Source organism: Gymnoscopelus braueri, assembly GCF_963280865.1.
Source record: "Gymnoscopelus braueri genome assembly, chromosome: 9".
NCBI lineage: Eukaryota > Metazoa > Chordata > Actinopteri > Myctophiformes > Myctophidae > Gymnoscopelus > Gymnoscopelus braueri.
The window spans coordinates 55,699,749-55,726,632 of record NC_137610.1 but is presented as its reverse complement, the minus strand read 5'-3'; the positions used below and the strand labels follow the sequence as shown (position 1 = coordinate 55,726,632).

Here is a 26,884-nt window from a genome sequence, read left to right as displayed (position 1 = left end):
ACACACACACACACACACACACACACACACACACACACACACACACACACACACACACACACACACACACACACAGTTGTTTTCACAACTGCATTGTGGGTATGTTCTTCTTCTGATGAGTTTGTCTAGAAACGCCAATTGGCGTATTGCTGCCCCCCACTGTTAGTCTCGGTACTGTCCTTTTTTTTCTCTTCTTTTTTTTAGGGCGTACCAACGTCGTGTCACCAAAAAATCGCCACGCACCCCTTTTCGACGCTACAGCCCTTGAGGGGTCAGACTGTACATAGAGACGCGCTTAAGACTAGAGACTTACAAACTTGTAAGGCTACTTCTTGGCCTCAATCACAAAACCCATCTAACCCCTGCTCATTTTGCTAGGATTGGATGGCTTAGGGTTGAGGACAGAGTACAGCAACTTGCTATGGGCCTGGTCTTCAAGATACACCACAACATTGGGATCCCCCTGTATTTGTCAAATACAGGCCCATAGCAAGTTGCTGTACTCTGTCCTCAACCCTAAGCCGTCCAATCCTAGCAAAATGAGCAGGGGTTAGATGGGTTTTGTGATTGAGGCCAAGAAGTAGCCTTACAAGTTTGTTTTGGGATGTTTGGAGCCTTGTTTTTAAGGCCTTGGAGGTGTTGTGATACCATGAAGTGCATGCATAATCATAATGACCTTGAATGAGGGCCCCTGCAAGAATCTTCAGAGTATTCTTACTGACTAGACGATCAATCCTCCACAAATAGCGTGTTGTTTGGTGGACATTTTTGATCACTTTTTCTGCGTTTTTGTTACCAGAGAGGTTTGCCTCCAAGATGGAGCCCAGGTAGGTAATTTCATCCTTTCTTTTGATGACATCATCACCCACTTTGATCGTGAAACTCTCTGCCTTGCTAAGGTTAGGACTGGACCCAAAGAGGATGGATTCAGTTTTACCCAGGTGTAATGAAAGTTTGTTGTCAGAGAGCCAGATGCAGATCTTGATGAGTTCAGAGCTGAGAGTTTTCCCAACCTGCAGCCTGTCCCTGTCCGAGACTAGCAGGGCCGAGTCATCTGCGAACAGGAACAGTTTGCAGTCGCAGGCTGAAGACATATCATTTACATATATCAGGAACAGTAAAGGTCCTAGTATACTTCCTTGAGGAACACCACAAGTCACAGGGAGGGGGGGGGACTGGGTGCCATTTACTTCCACCACTTGCTCCCTCCCTTCCAGGTAGGATCTCATCCAGTTCACTGACGTATCATCAAAACCTATTGCTTTGAGCTTATTGATCATGATTGGGTGATTAACGCTGTCAAAGGCCTTCTGGAGGTCCAGCATGACCATGCCGCAATATTTGCCCTTGTCGACATCTTGTTTGATAGAGTCGTTCAAATAGAGAAGGCATGTGTCAGTGGAGTGGTTTGTTCTGAAACCAGATTGGAATTTGTAGATTAGATTTTTCTCTGCAAGATAATTATCGACCTGTTCATAGACAATTTTTTCCATGACTTTCGAGATGGAGCTAAGAATAGAAATAGGGCGGTAGTTGCCAGGGTCTAATTTGTTTCCTTTTTTGTACAGAGGGGTCACCCTTGCTTTTTTGAAATCGTTAGGGACCCGTCCCTGTATGATGAAGAGGTTTATTATGTGGGTAATGATTGGAGCAATGGAGGCGGCTGAGTCTTTTAGAAATTTGGCGGGGATATTGTCGAGGCCTGTGGCTCTGTGTTGATGAAGAGCACTCAATTTTTTAAACACCTCTTCTGTTTTCACAGGGGAGAGTTTAAAATCCTCTTTGCGTACACCCTGTTTTTCGTAAAATGAGTCAACATACTCTTCACCATAGCACCCAGAGTGAGGGGGTAGTTTTTCAACCAAATCTGAGGTTATGGTCGTGAAGAATATGTTGAGGATTTTACTCACTTCATGTTTGGATGTGGTGAGAGTGTCATTCACCTTGAGGCTTATGTTTGAAAACCTGGTTTTCAATTTCTTGCTGCAGCCTAGTAGGTTGTTGAATAGCTTCCAAAGCTCTCGTGGTTTGCTTTGATTTTCCTCAATTTTGTCATCGAGGAAGCTTTTTTCTGCTAATAGGAGCATGCCATTAACCTTGTTTCTTAGCTTGTTTTTTTCTTTTTCAAGTTTAGCTACATGGGATTCGAGACCTTTGTTAAAACATTTTGCGAGTTTGATCCTACCTTTATGAAACTCAGAACACTTTTTGTTTCTCATCCAGTTCACTGACGTATCATCAAAACCTATTGCTTTGAGCTTATTGATCATGATTGGGTGATTAACGGTGTCAAAGGCCTTCTGGAGGTCCAGCATGACCATGCCGCAATATTTGCCCTTGTCGACATCTTGTTTGATAGAGTCGTTCAAATAGAGAAGGCATGTGTCAGTGGAGTGGTTTGTTCTGAAACCAGATTGGAATTTGTAAATTAGATTTTTCTCTGCAAGATAATTATCGACCTGTTCATAGACTATTTTTTCCATGACTTTCGAGATGGAGCCAAGAATAGAAATAGGGCGGTAGTTGCCAGGGTCTAATTTGTTTCCTTTTTTGTACAGAGGGGTCACCCTTGCTTTTTTGAAATCGTTAGGGACCCGTCCCTGTATGATGAAGAGGTTTATTATGTGGGTAATGATTGGAGCAATGGAGGCGGCTGAGTCTTTTAGAAATTTGGCGGGGATATTGTCGAGTCCTGTTGCTCTGTGTTGATGAAGAGCACTCAATTGTTTAAACACCTCTTCTGTTTTCACAGGGGAGAGTTTAAAATCCTCTTTGCGTACACCCTGTTTTTCGTAAAATGAGTCAACATACTCTTCACCATAGCACCCAGAGTGAGGGGGTAGTTTTTCAACCAAATCTGAGGTTATGGTCGTGAAGAATATGTTGAGGATTTTACTCACTTCATGTTTGGATGTGGTGAGAGTGTCATTCACCTTGAGGCTTATGTTTGAAAACCTGGTTTTCAATTTCTTGCTGCAGCCTAGTAGGTTGTTGAATAGCTTCCAAAGCTCTCGTGGTTTGCTTTGATTTTCCTCAATTTTGTCATCGAGGAAGCTTTTTTCTGCTAATAGGAGCATGCCATTAACCTTGTTTCTTAGCTTGTTTTTTTCTTTTTCAAGTTTAGCTACATGGGATTCGAGACCTTTGTTAAAACATTTGGCGAGTTTGATCCTACCTTTATGAAACTCAGAACACTTTTTGTTTCTGACTTTCATGGCAGTAAGGATGTCCGAATTCATCCATGGTACAGAGCGGGTTTTGACCCTGATGGTTTTCATGGGAGCCACACTGTCCAAAATTTGAATGAATTTGGTTTTGAAACCAATGTACACATGTCGCAGCTCTCCTCTTGAAGATTGAATACAGTGTGAGGCTAACAATGTATTCAAGAGAAGAGACTAGTATGGCTTGGATCTCAGCTGTACCACACAAAGATTTAACGTTCAACAACCTGCCCAAATACAGCTGTGTTTGTTCACGTCATTTTCTCAAAGGTACATTTTTACCAAAAACATGAAACTGCTATTTTGTCTCTGCTAACTAAAAGTAACTAGGTAATGTAACTAGACTAGGATAGCCTAGGGCGGTCCAGAGTGTTAGTGACTTTTTTCTCTCTCTAACGCTCTGACAGGCGCGCTGCTACTACCGTGTGAGGTCTCCAACTTTAATTAAAAAAATAAACAAAACTATTTCACTATTCACCGAAACAAAGGCAGTTTTGTGTTGTTGAAAGTTTCGGTGAGTAGCAAAATAGCTTTGTTTATTTTTATTAAAGTTGGAGACCTCGCACGGTAGTGGAATGTTCGGTCTATGAGCAGAGCAGCGCGCCTGTCAGTGCGTTAGAGAGGGAAAAAAAGTCACTAACACTCTGGACCATCCTAGTTGCATTACCTAGTTACTTTCAGTTAGCAGAGACAAAATAGCAGTTTCATATTTTTGGTACCTTTGAGAAAGTGAAGTGAACAAACACGGCTGTACTTGGGCAGGTTGTTGAACGTTAATTATGTGCGTCGTACAGCTGAGATCCAAGCCATACCACATCTATTTGAGCTCCGTGATGTTGCCTCTATGCTGGAAAGCTGACAAATTGTACTGCTTTACCTACCACATTACCTCGACCCGACCTGCTATGGCACTTATGAACTGAGTAAGTCCTCACCATTGTGACTGTGAGTTTAAAAAACAAACACGGTCGGGTCACTGTTTACAAGCTGTTTATGTACCCTCGGACCCCAACCCTCCAGCCCCCAAAATGGCCGCCGCTACCAAGTTACACATGTTGACGCCCCCTTTAGGATTTTTTGGTACACCCTATACAGTAACAGCATCCATGTAGGAGTGTGACACAGTTAGTTAATAGTCAATTAGTTAACAAATCAATTTGATCAATTACAAAAACAATTGATAATTAATGTAATACATTAATCGAGTAATACTCAATGCATATTTTGTACATGTTATCATAGTAGAAAATCTAAAATAAAAAATAAATACTGGCTTAAGAGGCTTAGGACCCTATCTTGCGCGCCGCCTTACCCCTAAACTTATTTAGGGATAAGGGGTAATAAATAAATTACTATTTTGAAAAACAATAGTTCAACTAGCCGTAGCCGATCTACATCGACACATTGAGAGCTTTTAGATCGGCTATTTGAACTATTTAAAAATGTTTTTTATAAAGACCTGTCTGTCTCTCCTCAAAAGATCTACAGAGGGTAATACATGTACATGCATTCATTTATTCAATTATATTTTTGGGATGACGTCATTTCTGCTTCTATCATTCTCTCAGAGTCAAGGGATCATTCATAGGTTGGGGAAGAGCGCCCTCTAGCGTAATATCAAAATAATGATTTAAATGACGTAGATCTGCACAATAACAGGGAATGTGTTGATTGATTGATTGATTGATTGAATACTTTATTTAGAACTTTGCAGAAAAAAAAGCACATGAAAATACAGTTTAAATACAAGGTCAACTAAATAGGATTGAAAAACCCATGAAAGCCTAATGGCTTGTTTCAAATAGGGTCCTCATGTACTCATATCATAGTGTTAAATGACAGACAGATATACACATAGTAGTGTATATATGTCTGTCATTTAATGTCACAAAATGAAAAATAAGAAAAGCTAAATAGTACAGTAAAAAGTTCGAGAAGAAGAAAAGGGGGGGGGGGTTAGGTTATGACTTTTACTTAGTTAAGTAAAACTGGACAGAATAAACCATGTATGATGTAAGTCTCCCTTTAAGGTGTGTAAGTGTAAACAGTGTTAAATCCCCCTACCACACCTGTTCGGTCGGTGTCCCCCAGGGCTCAATACTAGGTCCAATTCTGTTCTCACTGTACATAAATGACCTACCTGAAGTATGTAATAATCTACATGTCCAGATGTATGCAGATGATGCCGTTGTACTTGCCCATGGTAAAAGCTATGCAGAGGTGTCAATAATCTTAACCTCAGCTCTGACAAGCATTCAAGACTGGCTTATAGATTCATGTCTGCTCCTGAATGCCAAAAAGACAGTCTGCATGGCCTTCTCCAAAAGACCAGTTGTGTTGGAGTCCTCAAATGTGTTTCTGGGTGGGGAGGAACTTGAACTTGTCCCAGAGTTCAAGTACCTCGGAGTCATACTAGACCCAACCCTAACTTTAAAAAAACATGTGAAGAATACAATTAAATTCAACCTTCACAATTTTAAACAAATTAGACCCTTCCTGACAGTTGGAGCTGCCAGATCGTATCTTCACTGTATGATCCTATCACACATTGAATACTGTTTTACAAACTGGTCTTGCACAGGCGTGACGATTCTAAAACCCATTGAACAGCTCTACAAAAGTGCGCTCAAAGTGTTTGACAGGAAGCCTCACTCTTATCATCATTGTAACATACTCAGGAGGCTCAATTCCTTTTGCTTCGACAATTTCAAAAAGTTCAAACAGGTTGGGGTCATATACAAGACCCTACATGGTCTGTGCCCGCCCCCCATAAGTGAATTCATTAAAAGGAAGCCTGAAAGAGGAATCAGTGCCAGAGCAACCACTCGAGGAGATTGTGAAGTGCCGCACCGGCAAACAACCTTCGGTCAAAATGTCCTCTCAGTACAGGGTTGTGTAGCATGGAATGGCCTTCCTCTACGTATAAGGGATTGTGCTACATTTCCATCTTTTAAATTCAATGTGAAAAGATGGTTGCTTGAAAACCAAAGCTGCAACCATTTGTGATCATGTTTAAGGTTTATTTTTAGGCTATGTAATGTTATGTAAATGTATTCCACAGTTTGTCTGTTTTTCTGATTTTATGTTTTGTGTGACGACTGCGGATGAAACTTAGCATCTTTGCTAAATCCGGTGTATTTACGTTCATGTGACGTTCATTAATATGCTCTGTCCTGTCTAAATAAACTAATAAAGTAAAGTAAGGTGCTGTTAAACAAAAGGGTTTTGTTAAAGTTAAAGACATACAGTATATTCTTAAAGTATTCATTGCTATATTCAGTAACAGTGTTGTCCCTGTCTCTTCCTTGCTCTTTAGCAAACAGAAAATACATTTTCAGGTGGGTTACAAATTTCATCCAATATTAAAGGAGAGAGAACACATTCATCTGCTACAATATTCACCATGTATTTGTTTACAAACAGGTTCGTACATTACATGTTATTGATTTCATTTAATTATCTTACAAGTTTTCTTTAATTCATCCTGCATCATTTTTAATTTGTTTTAATTACATATACAAACAGATATTAATAATAAAGAATAATAAAGGGGAGGATAAAGGTAAAATAAGAGAGAGAAGCAAACAAAATGAAAAGGGGGGATAGGGATAGCTTTCCTGTAGTACTACTCCGAAATCTATTTTTACACTTCCAGTATTTCTGAGTCCCATTTACTCCAGTTTCTTTCAAATTCATCTTCACGGTTTCTCATGAATCCATTCTCTTTGGGACCAAACATTCCCTCAGTAAGATGAAGGTGAATGACTTCAAGGTCAAAGTCGATGACACAATCATCTCTAGCAAAGAAGAGAACCTATTTGGGATGTGTTCTTGACAAATACCTGAAAGGTGAAAGCATGGCAACAAAGGTGGTCAAAAGAGTAAACCAGAGAACCAGATTTATGGGCAGAGTTTCCTCTTTTGTCAACCCTCAGGTCTGGTACCACCCACCCATAAAACAAACATGGGCAAATTCTCCTTCTACAGCACGGCCACCAAGGTATGGAATAGTCTAACCCCATCCCTCAAAAAATGCAGTTCGCTGGGCTCATTCAAAAAAGCCCTAAAAACTCATCTTTCTGGAGGCCAAAAGAGGAGGTAGTACCAGTTTCCTGGTAGACAGACGACCCCCCTCCCTTTTTTTAATACATACATATATATATTTATTTTTTCATGCTTTTTGCTTTTTTTTCTTCTTTTTTTGTACATAGTGTTATTTTTTCTCTGTATTTTTATGTTCATATTTGAACTGTTTGGTTGCTACTATATATGTCTATGAAATGAATACCAAGGACCCCAACGGAAACAGGTCCGCAAGGGACTTTTTTGGACGGACCTTTTAGACAAAAGTATTATAAATGTAACCGTGATGTTTTGCATTCTTTTTGCCTAATAACAATTTCAATCAATCAATCAATAATCATTTTGTAAGTAATTATTTCCATCTCTTTAATCTCTTCAACTTTTATTTTCCAATTATTAATAGATGGTGGGTTTACATCCAACCGTTTCCGTGCGATTTGTTTTAAGGCAGGGATACGTAATATTGTATACAAATATGTATCCCTTTATATTTCTAATGGAATAATACCTAATACAATATTGATTGGGTGTATGGGTTTCCTTAAGGAAAATGTATGTTGTATTTATTTTCACTATCTCCCAAAACCTTTTAAACTTTTGGGCATAAATAGAAAAAGTGTGTATGATTGGCTTCCAGTTCTACACATTTCCTCCAGCATTCAGCACTGCCTGCTGAAAAATCGTCAAATTAATTTTCCAAGCTAATTCTTTCCAATACTTGGATTGTGTCGCCTTAAAAAATCTTTTGCATGCTTCTTTCCAATAATCTTCCAAAATTGTTTTAGAATTATTTTCCCCATTTCTCTTTGGTATTATCCTCTTTTACCTTAATTTCTTACAGAATTGTATAACATTTTGATATTTAACTCTTTTCACTATTTCTATTTTTGCTCACAAATTCCAGTAGCCCATGCATTATCTGTCCCTGGTCTCTCCACTGTTTACACACATTGAGATTTAAAATAGTTCAGCTAGCCGATCTGCATAGACACGTTGTGTAATCGTGATTCATTGTCAATTAAAATCGATCATCAAATTCGTTGGAAACAAATTTAGTAATCAATTTTAAATTATTTAATCGATCCGTTGTTGCCGCCTTACTACATAGACACGTTGTGTAATCGTGGAGATGTTGTTTACAGTGGAAAGGTTTCTCTCCAGTGTGGACACGCTGGTGTCTCTCCAGGTCACCTGACCTACTGAAACTCCTGTCACATTGTGTACAATGGAAAGATTTTTCTCCAATGTGGATAAGCTGATGTTTTGTTCGATCCGTTGTTGCCGCCTTACTACATAGACACGTTGTATAATCGTGGAGATGTTGTTTACAGTGGAAAGGTTTCTCTCCAGTGTGGACACGCTGGTGTCTCTCCAGGTCACCTGACCTACTGAAACTCCTGTCACATTGTGTACAATGGAAAGATTTTTCTCCAATGTGGATAAGCTGATGTTTTTTCAGGTCACCTGGGTTATTGAAAATCATTTTACAATGTTTGCAGTGGGAACGCTGGTGTTTCTTGAGGTTACCTGAGGCATTGAAACTCTTGTCACAATGTTTACAGTGAAAAGGTTTTTCTCCAGTGTGGATACGCTGATGATTCTTGAGGGAACCTGACTCATTAAAACTCTTGTTACAATGTTTACAGTGGAAAGGTTTTTCTCCAGTGTGGATACGCTGGTGTTTCTTGAGGTTACCCAAATAATTGAAACTCTTGTTACAATGTTTACAGTGGAATTTTTTTTCTCCATTGTGGATACGCTTATGTCTCTTCAGTTCAGATGGCGTAATGAAACTCTTGTCGCAATGTTCACAGTGGAAAGGTTTTTCTCCAGTGTGGACATACTGGTGTCTCTTCAAGTTTTCAGACCGTGTGAAACTATTGTCGCAATGTTCACAGTGGAAAGGTTTTTCTCCAGTGTGGACACCCCCACTTGTCTCCCCCCAATCATCACTGTCTTCAGTGACTTCAGTGTCTGATTCAAGCTTAACTTCAACTTCAGAGCAGTGTGAAGTGATGTCTTCATCAACTTCAGCTTTCACTGCTAGTAATGTCAACATTGACCCAACAGGGTCCTCTGGTCTTTGAAGTAGCTCTTCCTGTTCCTCTTTAATCTTTGGAGGCTCTGGTTCCTCCTGGAGCAGACTGGGGCTCCTCTCCTGTTCAGGAGAAACCTCCTCTTTACACACAACCATGTGCAGGATGGCTAGGAGCAAAAAAATAACATGATAGTCAACACTGGATTCTTAAAATGTAAATCTATTTTTCTATCTTCCATGTTCCATGTACAAAGCTATTATCTACTAAGACTGACCAAACAGTTATTAAATAAAAATCTGTCTGTGTCTGGGGATAATTTAACAAACCACTGTACCGATCAGCGCCAAATTTATTTTGTATGCTAGGCCAAGAACATCTAATAATCTGTAAGAAACTTAAACATGACCATGACTTGCAGCACAATGCACTAAAGTGCAGCCTGTAGTAGCCTTTCTAGTTCAGTGCCTTCCACTGAAATCTAGAAATAGTTGAAGATAAACTTATTTGAATGTTGTTAACCACTTAAAGACCAGCTGAAATGGATTTTTGCAACCATATTTTAACCTAATTCCCAGTGAAACAGACTGGGTGGCTCTGAGGCAATGTTTCAGTCACACAACGTACATAATGTGATTTAAAGTATGTGATCTAAACGTTACGTTGTACACTGTCACTGCAACAAGGCAGTGCTGAATCAAGTGTTAGTGCACTATTTCTCACCTCAAATGTTTTTGGAAATCAAAAATGTACAATGCGGTGCAGTTATTCTTTTGTATTGCATATTTAATGATGCCTATGCATATTGATTGAGTCATTGATTGATTGAATACTTTATTAGTCAAAAATGTGAATAGCACAGAGGTACAGTAAAAAAGGATAACACAAAAAGTCTTATAATATCCGGATATTATAATCGTCACAGTTTTTTCAAAGATTATCGTATAGTTAAAATACGTACTGAGGTGTGGGTGGTCTTCAGGTTCCTCCTGTTTAATAGAAATGTCCCTGGATGAGTCTGGAGAGTTCATCTTCACCTGCAGTCTGGACTCCACACACTGGGTCTGAAATGAACAAATTGAATAAAGATTTTAATACCAAAAAACAAAAAATGACATGATGAAAGGATGTCCTTTTCGGGGGGAAAAAACTAAAGAATGATGTAATATGATATGATGAAATGATGTTCTTCCCCTGTCTAACGTGCTGAAATTGCTAAATAAACACAAAGTTTAAAACAAACAAAAACATTACTGGAGACCCAGCAGTGGTGTCAAAAATAATGATTTGAAGCTAACTTTCCAAAATATGAATCTTGGGTTCAAAGATTGTGGGATTTATATATTAGGGAAGCAATCACACTTAATTTAAGATTACAAAAGGAAATACATTTATCAAAAGATGGACTCATGCAATGCAAACAATTACAGATGCAAAAAAAAAAAATACAATTAAAAAAGCCGGTTTTAGGTCAAACCGGCTGGATCGGCGCTCGGCCGGTCACTGTCATAAATTCCGATTTTATGCCGGTCAAATTCATACTGCATGCTGCGCAGCAACAGCTGATCAAATCGTGCGAGTCGACTCGGTAAACATTAACAAGAAGTGACAGCCTACAGATGGTGCTGATTACCTATGAAATATAAGGATATATATTAATGGAATATATATAATAATGGAATATATTATATATTCCATAATGCTGCGTGCAGTTATAGCCTAGTCAATGCCGTGACTGTCGGTCGGTCGATCACTGAGAGTTTAAAGGCAGTAAGTACGTCACCAGGCTGCTCAGACGGATACGGTCCATGCAGTTGAAGTTACTTTCACTTTCAGTGACAGACAACAGCATTGCAAAAACTGCCTATAGGGCATCGCAGTTCCCGCCCACTTCCTGGTTCCACTTCAAAATACTCAAAGCATTTTTCCCATTGACATTTCCAAAAATATTTATATCAATTAATTTAAGCCTAGAATCAAGCCATCCAGGGTCCTGGTGAATCATGACCATAAAACATTTTTTTCTGTGATTTTTTTAATTTTATATTTAATTATATGATATACTATATTTAATAAATACCCTTTGTTTTGCCGTTTTCAGAAGTTTTTTCACAGAATAAAACGTTTTATGGTCATGATTCACCAGATCATGATATCCATCCACACCGCTGCGCATGGTTTAATTAATGTGCCTACAGACATCTTGTCATCTATCCAGCTGTAGCCTATTAAAGCTCGTTAAGACTTGTCCGAAAGTTTAACAAAGTCCACTGAGCAACAGAGAGTAGTGTAACATAAGTCCCAGAGGTTAAGACAAGCCAAAACAGTGACATAAGGTAATATTTTGCCTCTGCTATCATTGAAAGGCAAGATACTAGACTAGAGCAGGGGTCTTCAACATTTTCAGGCCAAGGAAGGACCCCCTAGTTGAGAGAGAGATGAAGCAGGGACCCCCTCTATATTGTATAAACTTGATCTGCTCTTTTTGCCCCTATACACCTATATGCCTCTTTGCCAAAAGCAGATCTACAAGCTTGTGAGCTTGTAGATCTGCTATATTTGTCTTAAGTCCTCCTCAAAAATGGGATGCTAGTGGTTAATGTAAAAAAATATCATAAAACACAAAGATTTGGCGCCCCCCTGTAGTAACTCTGAGGACCCCTAGGGGTCCCGGACCCCCTGTTGAAGACCCCATGACTAGTGACATAAGGTAAATGTCACACCTTGAAAACAATTATATGCAGACATACATGCTATGTGTCTGAATGGGAAAACCTTATTTATTTATTTTTGCTTTTAGTCAAAATAAGAACGTAATTTTGCATTAAGATGCTCATAGGCCTGCGTCCTGCGTCGACTCGCTGACGCACAATATTGCGAAAGGACGCATTCATGACACTGTCGTGGCGTCCATGGGACGCACTAGAGTTGTCACCAACAGAGAAAAAAAAAATGCGGTAAAATTAGTTGCTGTGATCTGCATGGACTCTCTCGGTTAGACACCGTTGTTTGGAGAAGTGTATAACTCTCGGTTAGACACTTTGTACTGGAGAAGTATAACTCGGTTAGACACCGTTGTGTGGAGACTCCATAGGGGAGACTCTCGCACATGTTGTAGCAGCAGCAGCAGCAGCAGCAGCAGCACAGCCCCTCCCCTCCCCTCCCCTCCCCACACACACACACACACACACACTGTTAGGCTACGCTACACACAGAGGTGGAAAGACTGGTGACGCGAGGTTAAACACAGAGAGAGAGAGAGAGAGAGAGAGAGAGAGAGAGAGAGAGAGAGAGAGAGAGAGTGAGACGGCATGAGGAGCTGGTTGAGACCTGGTCTCAAACGTGTAAAAAAGTCTTGGATAGACCACTGTCTGGAATAATTGATCATCATACATACAGGTCTACAACTAACCTTTGTTGCTATTGTCATCTTAAATTGACCAGCCAAAGTAAAATCCACGATTTCAGAGTGTTCTCCAACTTGCTTGGAGAATGGAGATCAGAGTAATATGCTGTATGAGCTTGTAGCTCTGTTATTTTTATCACGTGACCAACCTGGCACCCTATGCAGTGCAACCTAACAATTGAGACATACATTAGGCTGCCATCACACAGCCCGTGCGGCGAAAAACTACTTATGTTACATATTTTGTGTAATGTTATACATGTTTATGAAAATGTTTTGTGTTAACAAAATCAATAGCCAAAAACAATGCATAGCCAAATATTTTTCCAGGACCTTTGATCAATTCCAAACCTTTTTCCAGTACTGGATTTTTTAAATTTTTATTTCAAAATATTTCCAGGAATTTCATGACCGTGGGGACCCTGTATAGAGCAGGATTTTTTTGGTTCGGTTGGGGAAATCTCAAAATCTCACCAGAGTCACCAGTTGGATCCCTGGGCAGGTCAAGCCTTTGCTATATGCCACTCCCACAATCCATTTTGAGTCTATAGGGGATATGTTTTATTATGGTGTAATTGGTTTGGGCAACTTACTGGATACGGTAGTCTAACCAGGATTTGAGTGTTGAGAACTAACATGAACTCACAGTGCGTAAACAATTGCAATGCAAAAAGCCTGGTGAGAAGTTCACTTCCACTAAAAGTGGATTGTTTCAATAAACCCATGTAGACCTGTGTCTGAGCTGGGCCACATACGTCACTTAGATCATTTATGTATTGGTTGATAACCACACTTATTATTCTATTTAGATCCTTTAACAGGGCCCCAAAAGGTAGATCGTGATCCACCAGTAGATCATCAAGGGTTTACAGGTAGATTACATGACATGCTCCTAAAATATATATGTAATTCAAATATAAAAATAATATGTCACTTGACATCTAGAAGGGCCTGCCAGCTCCCTTCATGGCTTCTAAAGTAGGCAAACCTCAAAAAGTAGATCTCAAGTCAAGAAAGTTTGGGGACCCCTGTCCTATAACGTACTGTGAATGTGTTCGGAGTGTGTAGAGGGATAAGGGGAAGGGGGGAGAAGGAGAAGAAAAAAAACATTCCTGCCTGTCATGGCAAACATCTTATGGAGTGGATCCTACTCTAATCCTGTGTTCACAACGGCATATGAAAAGATGCAGTTTACCAAGACAATGATATGCTATGTAACTTTGTCTTTGTCATCTGTTATATCTGCCAGCCTAAAATGAGCATAACAGACGTTCTAATCTCATCTGAGAGACAGATTTCCCAGATAACCTTTCCCAGATTATTTATTGGAGATTTATGCATAGAGAGGAGAGAGTTGAAAAGCCACAAACTTCATGAGCTCTGTGTCCACAACCTGGATCTCACTCTAACAGACGTCAGAGTTAAGAGTGGACACCCCACACTTTTCTTTGTGAGAAAATCCACACAAATTCCGTTCAATACATAATTGTATCATCTACAAAAATGGGGAACCATTTAAATGGTAAATAAACATGCGTAGAAACGGCCTAATGGTTATTGCCTAGAAGCTTTGTTACAGCAGAGCTATAATCAAACAAACAGAAATGTCCCCTATGTAAATTTAAGTGAGAGAGAGAGAGTGTGTGTGTGTGTGTGTGTGTGTGTGTGTGTGTGTGTGTGTGTGTGTGTGTGTGTGTGTGTGTGTGTGTGTGTGTGTGTGTGTGTGTGTGTGTGTGTGTGTGTGTGTGCGTATATACATATATATATATTTTTTACCTTCCTTCCTGTCCTTCGGGCTGTTACAGCCTTTGCTGGCCAGGGTTCCTTTTGCTTCTCCTCACTACATTCCTCGCAACCTTAAAGGATAAAGACAAGATCATTAAGCCCTAACACTTCATAAAAATCTGCAGTATTTCACATCTATCTGTCTATAAATTTGCCAAATCTATGTGTGTCTGTGTCTGTGTCTATGCCTGTAGCCAATCAGAGAGAGACAAAGGGTGGTGTCTCCATGATTGTTCAAGCTTCACATGACATCATTATGTCTTACTCTAAAACAATGACAACTACAAAAAAATGACAATTTAAAAACAATGGCAATGTTGGTTAAAGCTGTAAGTTGTGTGGAGAGATTGTACGGGTAAGGATCTAGTATAACAAGCATCACCTTCTCATGAGTTGGAATCAACCTGGGTGTTAAATATATATATTATAGTTTGACAAGGGTTGGGGTTAAGGTTTGGTTTAGGGTTAGTGTTACTCAACTCAAGTCTTTGAACAAACGACACAACGTAATATCTAAACGTGCCCTTAAAATGGACCACCACCTCAACTATGGAGCCCAGATCAAACACCTCTGCTTGAAGGAGTAGTTCACCCCCAAAATGACTTTTTTTCTATTGATTACTCATGCCTTAGACACCTAAGTTCAATAGTTTTTTTTTGTATTTGTCGCATTCTTAAGACAAAATAAATATTATAATACATTTAGCCCCATTGATTCTGATAGGGGAATGAATGGGGGTAAATTTACTAAAACCATTTTTTTGTCTTAGTAATGTGACAAATACAAAAAAATACTATTGAACTTAGGTGTCTAAGGCATGAGTAATCAATAGAAAAACATTCATTTTGGGGGTGAACTACTCCTTTAACATTCTTCTTCCATCTCATTAATCTCTGCAAAAAACACTGCCTGACGCTGAAAAGCAGCTCCAAGCTTTGTCTTCACCAGGCGTGATTACTGAAATGCACTGCTAGTCGTGATCCATAGCAAGAGCGTTAAAAAGCTACAATACATCCAGAACAGAGCTGTTAGGGTCCTGATGAGAGTGTGCAAATATGAACACATCACCCCCATTCTCCACTCACTGCACTGGCTCCCCATCGCCTCCCAGACACAACATAATGTACCTGTTACCACACCAATGCATCTATGGAATTCCCATGGAGGCTTTTAAGGGAGCGCTAAAGACTTTCCTTTAAAGCTACATTGTGCAAGTTTCCAAACTGTAGGCCAGAAGTGTTATTGCAGGTATTTCCTGTGCAATTATTATAGAACAAACCTTACATTAGAGATCTGTCGTGTTTTAGAACCCCCACTCAGTGGATTTCGGCATCCAAAGCCCTTTCTATAATGTTTTAATTAGAATAGTGAAGGGGGCCTGTTTGTTACATAATTGGTCACCAAGCCTACATACAAAGTGCTACAGTTCAGAATTATTTGGTTGCACTGTCAATGTGCCTTTCCTGAAACTTAAAACCATAATGCAAGGCTACTGTATGATTTTGTATCCCAGATCCATGGTGCACATGGCGTGGTGTGTGTGAGCCTGACTCAAGAGGCGTCAATTGGGTATGGCAAGGTATGACAGCTGCCACACCTTGGTTCCAGGGTGAAAACTGTTTTTAAAGTAAATGCATGAACACTATCCACGGAAGGTATAATAACATGACTGGAATCCTCATGCATGCGCACGCCTGGCGCGAGTGCATGAGGACTCCAGTCCTGTTGTTATACCTTAACTTTTGCTGAACTGACGCCACTGCAGCTCGGCTGCGCTTAAAGATGAAACGAGCCTATATTAATGTAGCCATTTGCCTACCATTTTGATAAGCAAACATGTGCATTGTGCTTTTCAGATTGTGTGTGTAGATCATCAAGTTCTCAACTGTAGGTGGGTTTGAAAATATAGCACAAAACAAGCTAATATAGCCCATACAAATTTGTATCAGGGAGTGCGCTCGGGTGTGCATTTGCGTACACACCACTACGTCATATAATGAAATATTATAACTTAATCGAAAAGGCTCACTGTCTGTGACATGTCTCCGCAAATCAAATCAACCATGGTAATAATTTGCTATTTCTATCATTTTATGTTGGGCATGATGCACTACTTGTTGAAAAAAACATGTTGTGCGTTGTAAAGACAGGACAATACGAGTCAACACGCAGTGTAAACATGCTGATGTTTTCACAACGAATACGGACCCGTTTAAAAATGCCCTTAGTATCAAATATTACTTGCTTGGTAGTTAATGAGCTTAATTGCAACAAAAACAACAGATCTAACAGCTTAGTGCTGGGAAAAAAATATATATATATATAAACAAGTATGTAGGACAGGCAGCTTCTTTATTCTATTATTTTATTTTTGATCTACTTTTTAATTGTTAGTTTATTATATGTTTTCCATATTGCATGGACTATTTTATGCCTGTCATCTAAGTTTGGTTTATTCTTACAAATTATTATTATTATTGGAAACTACATACCTGCTTTCTTCATCCTTTTCACATTGTCTGCCTTAGTTGTTCTCCCTCTTTTACGGACGGTCAGGGTGGGAGGACAGACAGCGGGGACAGGCGTAAGAGAGGGCTTCTTCCTCGCCCTCTTGCAGAGGAGCAGGGTGGGAGGACAGACAGGGGGGACAGGCGTAAGAGAGGGCTTCTTCCTCGCCCTCTTGCAGAGGAGCAGGGTGGGAGGACAGACAGGGGGGACAGGCGTAAGAGAGGGCTTCTTCCTCGCCCTCTTGCAGAGGAGCAGGGTGGGAGGACAGACAGCGGGGACAGGCGTAAGAGAGGGCTTCTTCCTCGCCCTCTTGCAGAGGGACAGGGTGGGAGGACAGACAGGGGGGACAGGCGGAAGAGTAGGAGATGGAGTGATGTCAGGAAGGGAAACAGGGAGAGATGGGGTGAGCTCAGAAGGAGGGGAAACAGGGAGAGATGGGGTGAGCTCAGAAGGAGGGGAAACAGGGAGAGATGGGGTGATGACAGAAGGAGGGGAAACAGGGAGAGATGGGGTGAGGTCAGGAAGGGAGACAGGGAGAGATGGGGTGATGACAGAAGGAGGGGAAACAGGGAGAGATGGGGTGAGCTCAGGAGGAGGGGAAACAGGGAGAGATGGGGTGATGACAGAAGGAGGGGAAACAGGGAGAGATGGGGTGAGGTCAGGAAGGGAGACAGGGAGAGATGGGGTGATGACAGAAGGAGGGGAAACAGGGAGAGATGGGGTGAGGTCAGGAGGAGGGGAAACAGGGAGAGATGGGGTGAGGTCAGGAAGGGAGACAGGGAGAGATGGGGTGATGACAGAAGGAGGGGAAACAGGGAGAGATGGGGTGATGGCGCTGGTAGAGGGCACTGGTACAGGGACAAATTCGATGATGATCACCTGCTCTTCAATGGAACTAGAATAGAAAATAATAGAAAACATGTATGGGCAATTAAAAAAAATCAAACAAATAAAATCGAAAACACCAACACATTCATTGTGGTCCACTACACAAAAGCAAACATTTAACACAGAATATCAATATACAGGACAACTATTTAAGAACAGCCACTTGTCCTTTGCAGACGTTTGCATGCAGAAGATGATTCCGCTATTGTGGTATGTGTCTGTGGAGGTTAAGAGAAGGAGTACAGAGGACTGGTTAACTGCTTTGTTATGTAGTGTAAACAGAACCACCTTTTGTTACACGTTGCCAAAATAAAGGTGATGATGGTTAGGGATTTTAGGAAGATGGTGGGTTCCTCCTTGTCTCCCCTTTCCACCAAGGGAGAGGATGTGTAGTTGTGTGTTGATGTGTATAACACCTTTGGTGTGTATAGGACTCAGCTGAACATGTTACATCAATCAGTAGTGGCTAGCGCTGTACTGTGTGCAGTGGTATATCGGAAGTAATATCAAGGAGGGTGACAGCAAGAGGCTCAATAAAGCTGGTTCTGCCCGTGGTACCAGCTTGGATACTATGAAGGAGGTGGCCAATACAAGGATGGAGCCCAAACTATAGGCCATTATGGACAATCCCTCTCATTCTCAAGCAGGGGTCATCCCCAGGCAATTTTTTGCGACAGACATACAACTGAGAAGACAATAGTATTTACCAGAAACACAAAGATATAGCCCTGAATGACAATAACAGGTCTGGAACACAGAGAGGAATGGAATGGACCCTCAAGGTGTATTTGGTTCAATATTTACACAATTGGTGTCATGAGGATGGGTCCTTGATGAAAATAAGACAAATTACAATGGTATGTAAAAATATCTAGAATTTGACACGGACAAAACCAAGTCTTGCCACAGACAAATATGGAGATGTTGATGACCCCTGTTCTCTAGTACTGTGGCAGGGCAAAAAAGCTCCTTCAGCAAAAGACTGTTACATGTTAACAGTCTGTCCCACATTGCAAAAAGGAGCCCTACAGGAGATCTTTTCTGCCTGCAACAACAGGACTGTACAAGTCCTCATCTGGTTGGTTTGATCTGACTGATGTAGTTACCTCTCATCAACAGCGACCTCCTCCTCCTCCTCTGTGACCGCTGCACACATATCTGGCACTGTTGCTGTAACATGAAAGATTATATTAATATAATTAAAAATTCTGAAGAAAAATATACATTTATTTTGTGTGTGTTCTTACAATTACAAGTAGTAATTAAAATAATATATATATTTTTTAAGTATTCTTACACACGCTGGAGAGGTACTCGTAAGACTTCTTCATATTTTCGAAAAGGCCACAGTTCTGTTCCCCAGTGAAGTCCAGGTGCTTAAGATGGTCCGGGATCTTTCTCCCACGCGATTGGGAACAGTAGAATAGAACTGGCTTCAAGCCCAGAGCCCCAAGTTTGGCCACCTGAAATGAACAAAGAAAATCAGTTAGTTAATAACGTTTCAGAGCAACATGCTCAGAACCATATACATGTAGATCACCCCACTAACTGGTAAAGAATAACATAGAATGCTATATTTAGGTTAGCCAAACATGTTCTTTACTTCTTACCCGGTGGGTTGCTGTACAATCGCTGTGTCTTCTTTCTTACTTACTCACTGTACTGCCTGTAACCTGCTTGCTGCCTCTGGGCAACTCATTTTCCCCCGCGGGATAATAAAGGTATCTATCTATCTATCTATGTCTTGCTAGACTCATAGGGGGCGTGAACCTTCAAGCTAAGTTAAGCTATCTTTTACCATTTTAGCAGTTTTGAGTAGCAAAGTATATATTAGTGGGTCTTTGTATTTGCATAAGAAGTGTTTCTTTTTTTCTTTAATTAATGGAGCGAAGGACAAATAAAACAGCACTATAGCTTGCATAAAAATATCGCCATAAAAAGTGTATCAGTAGAAATAGTGTAATCAGGCTATCTGCATCAAAAACAACACTCTTTGCCACTCGAAACTTATAGAATATCACTCGAAAAATAAAATATCTTTACCATGCCTCTTCTTCCTCTTCTTTATAGCCTATAATGTTTTTAAGACTGCTTTTTTTTATTATCAAGATAGCCTGATTACACTATTTTTGCTGATAGAATTTTTATGGTGCTTTTTTTTATGTAATGCTTTATATTTTCAAATACAAATACCCATAAATGTATACTTTGCTACTCTAAACTAACAGCTAAAATGACAAAACATAGCTTAACTTAGCTTCAAGGTTCACGCCCCCTTTCTGCTAACTCTTGATGCCCTTATTGATGAAGCAAATTGTTCAAAAGTAACCAAAATCAATGAGTTCATATTAAATAAACATAATTTAAAGATGTTTGACATTGCTGTATTGTAAATTATTTAAATGTTTAGTCTCACGTAATATTCTATTACGAGATCATTATTTCGTTTCTTTTATAAATTTATCTTTTCGTATTTTCTATTCATGAGCTGTATGCCATGTCAAGATCGAAAGAAGCAGGTTTAAATAAATCATTTCCTGTGAAATGAATTGAGAATATATGAAAAGTTTAAAATAGTCTACTCTTCATACTTTGCGATGATTTTTAGAAGGATATACATATTGTTATACTTACAGCAACTCTTGCATTATTTATGTGCCGGGACACATTGTTAAATTTCATCTGCTTTTTGACCCACTCCGGGCCATACTTCTCCAGCTTGGCCGCTACTTTTGTGAGAGTAACTGGAAGGACTGCGAAACAGGTAGTACAGGCAGTCTTCTTGGCCTCGGTTGATGCTAAGCAGGAGGGGCAGATGATGGTCCTTCTTTTTGTCATTTTTCTTGAGAGAGAGAGAGAGAGAGAGAGAGAGAGAGAGAGAGAGAGAGAGAGAGAGAGGAAGAGCGCAAGAGAGAGAGGAAGAGCGCAAGAGAGAGAGAGAAAGAGAGAGTGGCTCTTAAAAGTGCCTTTTTGTTTTTTGTTTCTTTAGTGTGGTTGTAATACAAAGCAAGAATCTGTAAGAGAAAGCAAAATATTCAAAATTTCAATGTACAATAGGAAAAGGAGACTTTAACCAGACATCCATAATATTAATAAAGCCCAAAAGATTTCACAATACCTTTAATAGCTCCATAAACTGTAATCCCCAGATAAACTATGTGAGTGTACAGAACCGAATAGACCCTTATGGCAGTACTTCTACATGTTTTTCATGTCAAAGAAACTAATATGTAACATCTCAGTTTTAATAGCTAGATCCATAGCTCACGTGACATCACAATGAGTTGTGAGCAGGCCTGAAATTTCATCATTTTAAGCCACCTTTATTGTTGTCAATTTTTTGAGGGCACAAAGACCAAATACCAGGGCAGGAAGGGTAAATAATTAGTCTATCATAGGCAGACTATCTGCGTTGCAATAAATACTTTACAATCTGATCCATGCCTAACCCTGCACCAATCAAGGTCACTGGGGAGTAAAGAGCTGTTTATCTGTTGGCATTATCTAGGGCATTGGTTCTCAAAGTGGGGTCCGGGGTCCCTTGAGGTAATTCCAGGGGGTCCCCAGCTAAATGATAGTTAGGAACCAACCCTTGTGGGTCTGTAACTCAGAGTGTACAAATGGAACCGTTAGTGTCCATTTGGTACACGTCTACACAGAAATGCCATTATAATGCAATTATGCAAATAATTCATGTCAAACTGGGGGTCCCTGAAATTAAAATGGTTGAAAATCACTGTTGGAGCTGTAAAAACCTTCTTTTATATGAGGGTCTATGGTATATCTTTTCAAATTGGGGTCCGCAGGCTAGTAAGTGTCACTTTGGAGGTCCTGGACATTAACTAGTTTGAGAACCACTGATCTAGGGCACTAAAGCCACTATGGCTTCAGGAAATGCCATGTTTTAAGGGTCTCAAGGCCAGACTGAGGGGCAACCACGGCCATCATGACCTCCCTTAAATTCCTGTCCTGGTTGTATCCCAATAACAACAAGTACCCCATAACACATTTTAATTCATTGGATAAATAGTTCCTGTTCTCAAATGTCTTTATATAACTCCTGGTAGCCTTTATAGTTGAATCCTCTGCTCCCACCCACTAATAATATATCTATGACTGGCTCATTGGATAAATTTTGGCCTCTAAATCATGAAACATCCATTTGATATACTCTCAAAATGGGAAACACAGATAAAGAATACATTTTGTTTTTAGTGTTGTGCAAACAAACATAGCAGATAGATTGAGTACACACTTACTAAATAAAGCCAAACTCATGTTGTTGTTGTTGTTGTTGTTGTAGCTTAGCATAGCTTGGGTCTAGCCACAGTAAAACAGTATTAAAGTTATACAAACAGACCAACTTGCAACTTGCTACACACCCCAACCTGTTAGCAATAACCCAGTGTTGTGGTTCTATGATTAATGGTGGTCGTGGTGCAGATTAAACCATGTATTTGTATAAAATAATGCAAGAGGGACAATAACACTACTTACTTTAGCGGGGAGAAGTCATATCGCACTGCATCATGGGTAACGCGTCGCTGACATCATGACGTCATGACGCTTCTATTCATACATAGATATATAAACAGAATCAATGTGATTGTTTACGTGCTAAATGTATCAAGAAAACATGACATCGTTTTAAGAAAACATAAATGCTGCTTTTTGCTCCAAAGCGACTGCAAAAGATTGATGCTTTTTATCTAAAAAGGCTTTAAAAGAAAGCTAAAACCATTTGAAACCAGTTGGTTTCTATAAATACACTTCCGGTCTAGAGCGGATACGGAAACGCTACCTTTGTTTCCATGTATGTGGACGTGATGAGAAACCGGATGCAGTAGGCGGGATTTAATGAAAGCCAGAAACCAGGAAATTATAATTAATATTAAAATTAATATCTAATACTGGACATTTTGATAAATTAGGCATTTCAGTGCCAGAATAATTGATTTATGGACAAGCGCATCTATTATATACATATATTATAGTAAATATCGAAGTTTTGATTAAATCTTTCACACTGTCAATCATGTCACGCATGCGGAAGGAATATCACGTGACGTCCTGGGTTGTAAACGTTAAACAAAGGTCTCGTTCTCAACAAATACTCATCGTAAAATTACCAAAATAGTATGGAAATGCTCATAATATTTACAGGCTTCTGTGTGTGCGGGCGTGTGGTTTGGTGCGTTTTAAACAAGCTTTATTAGCGCACTTTTGAATAGCCAATGCATTATCTATGGGTGGCCGAGGAAGGCGCATTATGAAGTCGCCGGAAACGGAGCGATGTGCCGTCTTTGGACCGCAGTCAATGTCAATGGGTGGCCGAGGAAGGCGCATTATGAAGTCGCCGGCGGCCGAAGAAGGCACACCTTGCATCTTTGGGGGTCTGACTAAAATACAATATGTGCCTTCTTCGGAGTGAGACTGTGTTGGTTTAACGCATGTTGCCAATCAGCTGTGTAACATTAGCAGGTTAACGATGGCTCGTTCAGCCTATGCATTTGCCCCTGATTTGACCACAAAAGGCAATCAAAAGCACTAATTAATGGCAGCTGTAAGTAACCGGTTGTCTATCGTCTGTGTCTTGTGTATGTTTAATAGCCAACTGAATGTTTTCTGTAGCCTAGAGATATCATATCAAGTAATTCCCTGAATAGGGAGACCACTTCTCCTCAAAAAGACAACTTTATTTTCCTTTCTCAATGACAAGCCTAATAATTATTATTGCATTTTGGCTATGTGCAATAACTGCAAGCCAATGTTAATAGGCATTGTCAGTATTTGTCTTCATTATTTCTTGAATTCCTATTTCTTTAGTTGCCAATAATTCCACTGTAAGCCAGTGTTTTCAGTCTTTTATTGCTACACAATAAATAGTAAAAATAAATTCTGCATTCATAAATAATACAAAATAAAATAATAATAATAATGATAAAAAGGTTCTGTGATTAAATGTATTCTATTGCCCCCCGTTGACAAAACCGTCCCGGGGGGGGCACCGAACTGGGTCCAAGCACTGGGCACCACGTAGGGTGTGAATTTTTGTGGGACTCATAAAATGTCCCTGGGACCCATCTAAAAGACCACCCTTGGGTACCAGGACCCATTACATTGAAAACCTAGCAACATCACTGAGATAAGATTTTTGTTAAAAAATATTACCATTTTTAAAAATAATTTCAATAACTGATCTCAATATGGACCCATAATTTGCCATAATCATGCAGCTCTATAACAGTGACAGCCATGACAGCAATGGTACAAATACAAAAAAATCAATAGACTACAGTAGTATTCTTTTACAAATTCTTCTTTTTGTAATGACTTTAGGCCTTTCGTTGTATAGTTAGGGCATCAATATTATAGCCATATTTTGATATTAGACTGGATATTGTCTGTGATTGTGGATATTGTACTATTATGATATGGCATAAGTGTTCTTTTCCTGGTTTAATCTTATTGGTACTCTATATTGGCAAATACACAAAATGAAGTACTTGCACTCGGCCTGAACAAATTATAGTTAGTTGTTTAGTTCTTGGACAGAAAATCGGTATCAATAAAACCGGTATCGGCAGGTCAGACTTTTAAAAAATCGGTAATCGGTATCGGCCTAGGATTTTGGTGCATCTCTACAAACAATGGTCTTAAGTAAATAAGGTGAAAGTAGCCCATCTGTTTTGAATGTTTCTGTTGCTATGCATCCCATCTTGCTACAATAATTGAGGTCCGGCAACCTGTATTTCTGCGTACGGACTACTAAATTAGAGCCAAGCAGTTGTCCAATTATCTCCCAACTTGCTACAAAAATCGCTTATGGCTCTGGCTTGGCAACCATCTTCTTTTCCACCTTCGAGTACATTGCACGATGTACAGTTTATATGAAACGTCATTATTAAACAATAATATTCCAGAAGCACCGGAAGTGGTCTGACGTCACTTACGTTACACATTTGGAGAACAGATCTACAAGCCAACAACGTGTTGCGCCTCGACGCGTTGTTGCCTTGAAGATCTCACCTCTTGAAAGCAAGCCCAAATAAGCAACTACACTTCAGTAACAAGCCCAAACAAAAGCAACCCGCAACTACGAATATTTACAAGCAACGTTACAGGAAAATAAGCCCAGACCTGGCAACACTGATTGCCACGCACACGCCTGAGTCGCACAGCACAAACACAGGATAACACACCAACTTTCAAAATCAATGGCAGTTTAAGGTCTAATATCATGTGCAAACATATGGTGGACATTGAACAATAACATCAGGGACACAACTTCAGGTTTCACGCGCTCTGTTGTTCTCTAAACACACCAGCCTAAACGTAACCTCAGTACACTATGCTTAAACCTAACCTTATTCCTAAACGGATCCTCAGTAAAACAGTGCCAAAACCTAACCTTATTCCTAAACTTAACCTCAGTGAAACTATGGCTAACCCTAAACTTATTTCTAGCCTTATCCTCAGTAAAACGAATACAAGAACCGCTGGTCCGCGGGAAAAATGGGGGTGAGTGTGTTTATAGGATTCACACACTTCTATGCAATCTAATTTCTAAAATGGTGACGCGTGAAGAGTATGAAAAGACACCAAAGGTAGGTACAGTAGACCTGAAGCGTGGGTATAAACTGTTCACCATGTAGTATGGAAAGTTTACATAAGCAAACACTGCTGCTGCACTACAAAATGCTACATCAACCAACACACACACACACACACACACACACACACACACACACACACACACACACACACACACACACACACACACACACACACACACACACACACACACACACACACACACACACACACACACACACACACACGGCTTCGAATGCAATCAATGCATTGAATGGGAGATTATCACGTTTTATCAGACCTTTGAATGGGCGAGTAGTCGACAAGTAGGCGCGATTTAGACCTACCCGCGATTTGTCAGACCATTCATGGGGCGTAATCAGGAGCTACTGACCTACTTGGAGGCGGAGCAGTCCCCACAACAATATTTACGATTCTGTGCCTATCGGTACATAACTCGAACGGCGCTGAGTAGGCACAGGCGAACGTCACACCGTTCAGGACGGCAACTCGTCGCTTTAGCTCCCTCGGTGGTCCTTCACGGGGTGACAGTTTGCCTGTGACTGTGCGCCTCCGTCATGGTCCGAAACCAAAACCGAAACTGAACTATTTAAGTCATCTCCGTTGGTAGGTCAGTATGTCTTGATAACACCCAATGAATGGTCTGATAAATCGCGGGTAGGTCAGTATGTCGCCTATTTCGTCCATTCAATGGTCTAATAAAAGGTGATAATGTCCCATTCAATGCATTGATAGCATCCGAATCAGGTGCACCCACACACACACACACACACACACACACACACGAGTAGGGGACATAGATTGGTGAAGCAATAGGAAGCGGCGCTGGAATACAACCGCCTGGGTTTGGATCCGCCCTACAAGACCATCGATAGGGCTCGCTCTTTCAGGCTACATTTAGTTTGACTCGGTTCCACAGATAAATAGTGGAAAATAGCCGATCTCGGCTATTTTCACAATTGTGAAATTTCACACTGTTTGCGTCTTTCTTATATTATTTGACAATTTTGGCCAATGTTTGACCCGTTTTTAAATAGTATAGTTTGTTTTTGACTTTCGATACAGTAATGGTATTTTTGGTATAAAAAAGGTCTTAAAAGTCCTTAAATTGTCACTTCACTATCATCTGGGGACCCCCCAAAATCATATGGAGAACCCCTTGTGGGTCCTGACCCACAAGTTGAGAACCACTGCCATAGAGAACACACACACACACACACACACACACACACACACACACACACACACACACACACACACACAATTTGTCTTTGGCATTCTGTCTGGTATTAAGGGTTGATTGATTGATTGATTGAATACTTTAAAAAGCACAGGAAAG

General features: G+C 40.1%; 1 protein-coding gene across 1 annotated transcript; it reads right to left on the bottom strand.

Annotated features, from left to right (window-relative positions):
• Positions 1-272: 272 nt before the first annotated feature.
• On the bottom strand, positions 273-20,769 carry LOC308092390 (uncharacterized protein; the record flags this gene model as incomplete). Its single annotated transcript, XM_080438251.1, has 9 exons — positions 273-277; positions 8,952-9,512; positions 10,305-10,407; positions 14,526-14,605; positions 17,028-17,352; positions 17,821-17,938; positions 19,038-19,101; positions 19,229-19,394; positions 20,566-20,769. 9 exons carry the CDS (start codon positions 20,767-20,769, stop codon positions 273-275), a joined length of 1,626 nt encoding a protein of 541 aa, XP_080294377.1.
• Positions 20,770-26,884: the final 6,115 nt, after the last annotated feature.